At 40.0% G+C, this 9,040-nt stretch overlaps 1 protein-coding gene across 6 annotated transcripts in view; it reads right to left on the minus strand.

Annotated features, from left to right (window-relative positions):
- Positions 1 to 9,040, minus strand: part of TRAPPC10 (trafficking protein particle complex 10) — a 79,065-nt gene that overhangs the window by 43,296 nt on the left and 26,729 nt on the right. For 3 of the 6 annotated variants that reach the window (XM_025193074.1, XM_006036747.3, XM_025193076.1), the window contains exons 2-5: positions 7,041 to 7,122; positions 6,537 to 6,672; positions 2,913 to 3,109; positions 485 to 680 (exon numbers count right to left, since the gene is read on the minus strand). In XM_025193074.1, the coding sequence (XP_025048859.1) occupies positions 485 to 680; positions 2,913 to 3,109; positions 6,537 to 6,672; positions 7,041 to 7,122 (611 nt within the window). Of the gene's footprint in view, positions 1 to 484; positions 683 to 2,433; positions 2,471 to 2,912; positions 3,110 to 6,536; positions 6,673 to 7,040; positions 7,123 to 9,040 lie in introns of those variants that run through there. The other 3 variants (XM_025193075.1, XM_025193077.1, XM_025193078.1) reach the window with 3 other exon arrangements.

A 9,040-nucleotide genomic window follows, 5' to 3' on the forward strand; every position in this document is an offset into this window, starting at 1 on the left:
GCGGGGGGGGGGGGGGAAGAGGGACATGCAACAACTTCACCTTGTATTTGAGTAAATATGGTTATTTATTCATCTATTTATGGAGGCACCAATTGCCACTCCACAGTTCAGATTCCATTCTGCACTTAGAGGATGACTTCAGCCTCTTATGAAATATTCATATCCTTTTCCAAAATTCTAGCACTTACTTGTAACTGCTCAGAGAATTTATAGGGTAACTATAAACTCGCAACTAAAATTTACAACAGCATATTCATTGAGGGTCTTAAGGCACATAGAGAAGTCTGAGCAGATCTTGCAGGTTAGCAGAATACCACACACACACACAACTCCAACCAAAATGGAACCATTTCCTTAACATAAATCTTCATAACTTTTTAGGGAGATAAACGATCTGAGGACATACAGGCAACAAGAATACCTTCGAAGGACTAAAACAAAGCTAAAATCTTTTCATACTCTTTCTTTAAAAAAGGGTCCATACCTGGACCATGAAATACTCGCAAAAGCTCCACCCTGGTTCAGTCCTTTTTTCTCTCAAAGTTCTCATATCATCTTCAAACTTGCCTAGGTTTTTGGTAAAAGACATAAGAAGCAATGTCCTGAGTTTTGTCAGGAAGGCGTTCCAGGATTCCTGAGAACGGGAAGAGTCTTTCAAGGGATCAGATAGTACCACACATCTGTAAAGAGATTGATAAAAAACTGTTTTTGGAAGATAAAATGCAACATGCAGACACAAATATGTTTATATCCTTCAGATAAATATATTGTGAACACTGTCAACAAAAGGTAAGAATTATGGACAACATCTACTCCTAACTCTCTATGATGATAGAAGGGACCCCAGGAGATCATCAATACCATCCCCACACTTACAGCATTATCCCTAACTACACTATCATATATAACTATTTGTCAAATCTATTCTTAAATCTACATAAACAACCCTGTGTCACAATTACCAGACAATGTCCATAACTGCCAAGAACCCTTAACCTGCCACAAGTAAATCAGGAGGACAAGAGCACTATAAATGTTCTGCTACAAACACAGGACAAAGACAGGAAGTGTTTGTTAAAATACACTTGAGAAAACCAGGGAAGAGGACCAGGCCCCCTGCTATAGAGGAAACACTTGCCTCGCTTTCCCCCATCCAGTACATGCTGATCTGATCATGGGCAAGATTCCTTCCATCGCAATCAGTCTAACTCTGGGACACAACCCTCTAACCAGGAACCTCTGGGTTCTTTAAGTCTAAGCAGGAGCACAGGCAAATCCTGGTTAAAATCCCTAGCCTCGGCTACAGCCAATACCCAACGCCTCTGAGGAAGGTGGAAAAATATCAACTTCTGTAGCAACAGGGGAAAGAGATTCTTTCCTGGTTCCATGAGGCAACCAGCAAAGCCCAGAAGCCTTGGAAACGCCGAACACTGTCCATTCAATTTGGGAACTGCAAACACAACTCCACACACGCTAACTGGAGAGCCAGAACTCCTTTTCCTGTCATCCTATCCTCTCCATACATTTATCCCAGCTCCTTTAATCTTCTTTCATAACTAAACTGGTTGCAGAGCTCTGCTTCTCATTCTCCTGCTGCTGAGCATGGCCATCTCCGATTCCCATTTGCTCTGGGCTGCAAAACTCTTCTTGTGATTTCCCAGTAAGCCTGGCGCAAGAGGGAAGGGGTGGCAGGCTGCCTGCCTGCCTCCTGGGCTTCCAATTGCTGCTCTTCACTGCCCACTCCAGACATTACTACTTCTAGATCATGCCTGATAAATGCTTATCCAAAATCTTAGGTCCATCCCTTGCAGAATTATTCCCCATAATAGATTTGCACTAGGCTCCAACTTATTTCAAGCATCCAGTATAGAGGGACTTCTTATGATTCTTTAAAAAATTACTACACAGACGGGAAATATTCACCAGAATGACATGCAGCTCTCTTTTTTGTCACCACAAATTCTCTCTGCAATTTAGCACTATTCCCAAATAACTACTCTGCCAACAACATGGAAATCCCTTGCTCAAACCAAACACAATCCTCAATTAAAAAATAAATAAATAAAATAAAATAAACCAATGTTATTCTGATGTAACATTTTTAAAGAAAAAACTTATTGAACAATACTGGTTACGTCTGATTCCAACTGCTTGCTGAAATCACCCTGTACTATACTGACGCTATCCAAACACAAAACCTTTTGTGCACTAACAGCATACAGCATGCTGTAATACACCAGCTTGCCAGTTACTGTCAGTTTAGATTTATGATCTGGGATTCCCTGGATTTACCCCTTGAGCTTCAAATATTATAAATGCTGACAGCTCTTCCACTTAACCTCTCAAAATAATGGAAAACATTAAAAAGGCACAGTATTAATAACAGGTCCAATGAAATATTCTGGAAGGAGGGGAAAAAGGAAGTTAACTCATCTTATTAAAAGCTGGCTTGAAACTGTGATTAGGCTATATCCTTGACTTCTACTTTCTCAGTCACTGCAGGAAAAAAAGTCAGGAAAAATTCACACTTTTCAACTCTATCTTTCTTGAAATAAACACAGCTGTAGAACTGGGCTTTAATGCAGTGCAACACTGGGAGAAGTAAATCATATTCTTGCATAAAAACAGTGGTAAAAATTAAGCCTTTCATCTTATAAACTGATTTTATTATTTTGGTGAGCAGTATAAGCAAGTTCTTAGTTTTTCCAGATGAAGTTTTGATAACTGTTTTTGGTCACTTCATTCATCCTGACTCAGTGTCCCTAAGATTACTTCAGTTTGCTTTAAAGCTTTTTACCTTCCTTCAAGATACTCCCAAAGCTACCACTAATCCAGGAAAAAGGTAAGTTGAGCTCTTTTCTTTATTGATTATACCAGAAAATAGTTTAAAATATTATTTTAAAAATTCTTACCTGTCACTCTGCTTGTTACAGAAGTCATTTCTTATTTTATCTACAATTGATGTCCGGGGGAGTATGTTGGTTTTGTTCTTTTTCTTGGCATCACTCTCAACTACCACAATTAGCCAGTCCACAGAACTGTGCGCTTTTAGAACATTCTGCCACTTGGTGATGTCATCCTTTACAGTAGCTTTGTATACTTCTGTGTCCTGAGATTATAAAATCATGAATCACCAAATCAAAAGTCAAAGTCTGGACAGGACTGAAAGACACATTTTGTTATAACAGTGAAAAAAAAGAAATCAATTATACCAAATGAAATTAGTAACAGTAAGATTTTAATTACCAATAGAAGTTGGACAGGATATTAAAATAAGTCTTTGTTCTTGCTAACAGCAATATTTTAAAGTAATGAAATGAAAGTGTCTCTTAAAACAGTTTTGGGTTTTGTTTTTTGTATGTGCCATTTTGCTTCAACTTGGACAACGAACCTTGAAAAGTTAATTAGCTGGTTCTCATACACCACTAACTGTGACATTTACATTTCCCAGTGCTGCCTGAAATTATGGTTTTTAGGTATAAAAATCATTAGAGTTTGGGGGGGTGGAGGGGAGAGAGAGAGAGAGAGAGAAAAGAGAACTTAAAAAAAAAACAAAGACAGCTCTCATTCAGCAAGAGATAGCAGATAAAGTGCATTAGGGAATTTTAAATCTTTCCCTTTTTGACATGCTGACCTTTACTAAAACAGGAGACTTAAAAAGGCCAAATTTTTCTAAGATGTATTGGTTAAGTGGAGTGAAACTGCCATTGTATTACATCTGCATAACATAATAGCGTGCACGTGCACTGTGCTTTTGCCAAAGAAGCCATGAGATCCCTGTACACTTTAGCTTCCCACGTGCTAGTTCTCTGGAATGAGGTTTAGAAAAAGCCCTGTCCTAATGGGTCAAACAACTTTATTATAAAAGCACAGCAGGGCAAATAAGCAGACAAGTTTCAAATTTATTTTTCATGCAAGTAAAAACTTGATTGCTCATATGTTCATGAAAATCAAATAAGATCATTGTAGCAGTAATGCCAGAATAATGTAATGTTTAATTAACAGAAATACTTTTTTAAAAAATTGGTGCCATTCACACAACTTTAAATTTTTATTGAGTCAATCAATGCCATTGAATCTCTCACCAAATCAGCTTTCCACCTCCAAATCATCAAACTAAGACTGCTTCCAGTAATGACATACTAGATATCCAGCATTCCGCATGTTCAGTTTTTACCAAATTTTACTGATAAAATTGTAGTCATTCGGTTATTACCAATTTACACCCATTTTTCAGTTCAAATCCCTGTTAACGGGCATGACTGGGGAATGGCCCATTGTTGGTCTAATAAAAGATATCAAATTCACCCAAGGAACCTTGTCTGAATGGCCCATTCCACACATGTTGGTTAACACGGATTTGAACTGAAAAATGGGTGGAGCTGGCAAACTAAAAGTGCCCATTACCTGAGCCACAGGTTTCCGACCCCAGGGGGCGGGGGGGAGGTGGGGGAAGTGGTGGTGGTGGCGGGGGGCCAGGGGGGTGACTGGAGCTGCTGCCGTGGGGTGCATATCCCCTGGCTCTGGTGCAGCTTGGACCCACCCACCCTGGGAGTGATTCCTGTGGCCCTGCCTGAGGCCAGATCCGAGAGCCCTGCACCCCCAGGCAGCGACTCCAGGCAGGACTCCAAGAATCACTCTAAGGGTGGATGGATCTGAGCTGCACTGGGGTCAGAGCCAGGAGCCGGTTGCTGGGAACTGCAAGCCCCACAGCGGGTGGGAAAAAGAGGCAGGTGGGAGAGCCTAGCCCTGCTTCCGGCTGTGACCCTGGTGCAGCTCAGACCCGCCCGCTGTAGGAGCAATTTCAGTGGCCCTACCACCTGGAGGCACGGGGATCCCGACTCTGAGCCTGGGCAGGGTGGGAGGTGCCAGTGCTGGTGCCAGGGTCAGGTCCCCCCAGCCCCGCCTGTGTCTGGCCATGCGCCACTTCCTCCTCCCCACAAATGCCAGGGCAGCCCAGCAGCAGGCTGCTGCAGCAGGGAGAGGGGCACAGCACAGCACATAAGCCACTCTAGGGGCTTCAGCAGGTAGCAAAGCAGAGGCAGCTGTCAATGGCTGCAGGGGTAGGGGGGGGGCGTGTCCTTGGATCTGCGCATAGGACAAAAGCAGCCTGCTGCTGCCAGCCGGAGCCAGCGGAGGCACTGGGTTCTTCCCAGCGCTTGGCAGCCTGTTCTCGCTGCAGCCTACTGCCACTGCTGGCTGCGAATGGCAGTGGCACCGGGCATTTCCTGGTGCTTGGGGCAGGCAGCAGCCTGATCTCATCCCACACGCAGATCTGGAGCATGCATTGCTCAAGAGGGCTGGGGTTGGGGGGCTGTACAGGGCTCTTTCCGAGGGGTGCGTGCCCAGCCTTACTCCCTCTCTCACTGCCAATTTTTCCCCTTATTTAAACCAATTTTTTTCCCCTTTTCTTCCTGTTATCCTAATTTCATCTCAGTTTTTATGTTTTGAATGAAAGAGACATACAGGCTGTGGAGCTCCCCAAGGTTCAGTCCTTGGACCAGTGCTGTTCAATGTCTTCATTAGTGACTTCAGTAAGGACGTGGAGAACACTCTGTCCAAATTCGAGGATGACACAGAATTATAAATTCCCAGATGTTTTTAAAATAAAAACCGAGAACACGGAACACTATAGATACCTCATTATTAAATTCTAGTTGTGAGTGTAACCGTTCATTAATACTTAATTTTTAATTGAGAACTTTTGAACATTAAACCATGTTATGTTAAAATATAATGCTAATGAAATCTATCTAAAGCTTTAAATAAAAGTGTAGTTAACACATGTTTTTACCCTCCAAGAACTCTAAATGCTTAGTAATGTGTTAACCTTTTTATCTTGATGATGTATAATTAACAACTTGCATTTTGTTGTTGTGCTTCTTCAGTTCTTCTATCAGGTCTAAATTTTCAGATTTTCTGTCACTTCTTTAAATTTAAAAATACTCACAGTGTCATTGATTTACTAATCTGCTCGGTGTGCTGCATATCATTTCACTTTGTTCCTTCCCAAAAAGTGCAATAAAATATCATAAGGTCCTGGTGACTGAGAATATCAGTAAGGCCTAAAGCTGCATCCTTTCCAGTGTCATCTAACTTGCCTATTATAGTGAAGCAAGTTAACCCCTCAGTCTCCAGTGACCCTTGTAGTAAGAAACAAAGCAAATATGAATATAAAAAGGAGAGCATGTGGGAGAAACCCACCCCAAATATCAAAACTATTAACAGAAGGAGTGCCATAATGGGTCAGACCAATTGTCCATCTAGTCTGACATCCTGTCTCTAACAGTGGTAGGAGTGGATGCTTTAGAGGTAGAGCATTACACTGAGTATATCTAGAGCAACTTATCCCCTGTTCATTATCCTCCCTGGCATCCAGCAGCATTGGTTTAGAGATGCCATAGGAAACATCTCCAAATATTCTGTGCTATTTAATTGGGATATGGCAGAATAAATGGTAACTCTCTTAGTTTGCCTCCAATCCCAGACATGCCCACTACCCATTTTTCATACTTAAATGTTTTCCTAATACTTACACAACATTCTGTCCAGTAAATATGAAGAAAGGGAAAGGTCAAAAGAGCCTTATTCCCTTCTTTGGGTAGCAGCTCTTCTTTAAATTGAACAAAATTAGATTCTAAATGAATCATCTTAGGAGCACGGCCGTAAGACCTGTAGAGTTTTAAAAGAATTGAAATTAGTGACTAAGAAATAAGCAGAAAAATTATAAGAAAAAGTGACAGGATGAAAATGTATGTTGGCAAAGAAAGACAAGTTTAGTTGTTATTTTTTGGAAACTCAAAAATCTTGACTAAGCTTGCTACAGTCTGATATGCCAAAAGTCAGCTCAAGAACTCATCAAGAAAAGGAGCTGGAAACACTTCAGCTGACATCTCTTTGCCACTCAGCTTCCACATCCAATTCAATTCACAGCAAGAACCTGTTATGACATGCAATTACATCAATATCACACTTTAAATCCAATGACAATCAAAATATGTTGCTATATTAAAAAAAAAAAAAGAAAAAAAATACTCTACCTCCTCCATTCCATGGGATCTCTTGGCAGCTGCTGAGAAAGCATGGGGTATACGGATGTAAATAAGTTCTGATCTCCAGCACCTAAAAGTTAAAGATACCCACTTTTAAAAACAAATTCCCATTCAAAAGTAGAACAAGATTTAAGAACTAAACATTTATCATTGGTTTAACACGTAGCTATTTTGAAAGCTCTGCTGAAACTGAAGTCCAGGGTAGATTTTTTGCATTCAAAATTATGAGTGCACTGTAGCACAGCAGAACATAGGTTTCGTGAAGATTCAGCTGAAAATCCTTCTATGTGGCAATATAACTATGCATCCAACATAAAAAAACCCAAAACCAACAACAAACATGCAATGGTTACCATCCACACAAATACCAACATGGCTAACCCAATTTCAAAGAAGCTACAAGCAAGCAACTTCTCAACCACAGCCAGAGGTCCAACCCAGGGCTGGGGGGAAATTGGGAATGAAGGGAACAGCCTTCAAAAATTGACTGCCACAAGCTAAAGAATAGGTTTAATATTACTTACTTGCAGTATGTAGCAAGACAAAACAAAATGTACAACCTACTACACAATTAAATAACTAATTGTCAGCAATGAAATAGTAACCACTTGATATTTAAAACTTTGACAACAAAAGAGGAAACAGGACCCTGGTTTTTCCATTGACAGTGTCTTTTAAAAAAAATTTTTTTTTTTAAATCTTCATTTTAGAATAGCGATTCTCAATCAGGGTGCTGCAGTACCCTGGGATACCTTGAGATCCTTTCAGGGGCACCACGGTGTCCCATACAATGTTAGCAATGCTAGATGTGCAAACATGATTCATAAGATAAACCCAAAGAGTCCCAATACGAACCTATAGCATTAAAACCATTCTGATTTGTTGTGGGCTGAGTTCTTTGAAACAGAAGAAATGCTCTATTATTTTTCTGTATTCACTTTATTTTTGACATCTGAGCTGGCATTTCTAAAGGGGTGCCTCAAGTTTATGAATGGGTGTCCTGAGTCTAAAATGGTGAAAACCACTATTTTAAGAAAATGGTTGTCTTGTGCTAGACTCTCATCAACTATTTCAATAGCGATAACAAATTACATATTTAAAAAATGAATTTTTTATAATATAATCTTAGTACAACAGTCCTCCAAACCATAGATCACGAGCCCACAGAAATTCAAGTATAGCATTTGGGCTTGTAACACTTACAGGGGCACCCAAATGAAGAGGCTGGGAACCACTGTTGTAGAACCTCAATAATGAAAAGTAATATTCCCTTAGGATTTTGTCATATTCTACTTAGTAAGCTTCTATCTTCTCCTTTTAAAAGCAAAGCATTAGTCACTCATGGATGTTTTTCAATCAATTGTTCATCCTCTTTTCCCTTAAGCATTCTCTTTCCACTTCCCAAACCACAAAGTAGGAATGACTAGCGTTCTGAGTTTCAAGAACAGTATTCAAACTATATGTTTTACAGGAAAACTTAGATTTTTACTTAAAATAATAATAATCAGAGAACAGAACAAACCAGATAATAGTTCCAAGTGGGTTCAATTTTAGAACTAAAGAATAATATTATCCAAAACTCAAGGTAAATATAGAATATTTAAAATAAGCACGAACATCTTTTGATTATAGTTATCTTTGGGGGACATGACGCATTCCCCTATTCCAAGGCATTATCAGGTTAATTAGGAAGACCAAAAAGAAAGAAAATGTCTATGTTTACAAATACATGCCTTCCTTAACTTGTCTTCATCTCTACAGATAGGAGAACAGTTCCATTTTTAAATGTTTTAAAAGCAATTTTTCAATTGGAACTGTAGCTCCACACATTTTGGACAAATTTTGCTCAGTTTATTTTTTAGTAAAATGTATAAGAAAGCATCAGCCACCATCATCTACTGCAGAAGTAATCCCAGTAATAACTATCCAAATAGGTGATATTTGAGTCACTTGGGCAGTGGCAGGGGGGGGGGGGGGGACAGGGGGGG

This window comes from Alligator sinensis, unplaced genomic scaffold (genome assembly GCF_000455745.1).
Source record: "Alligator sinensis unplaced genomic scaffold, ASM45574v1 scaffold1162_2, whole genome shotgun sequence".
Lineage (NCBI taxonomy): Eukaryota > Metazoa > Chordata > Crocodylia > Alligatoridae > Alligator > Alligator sinensis.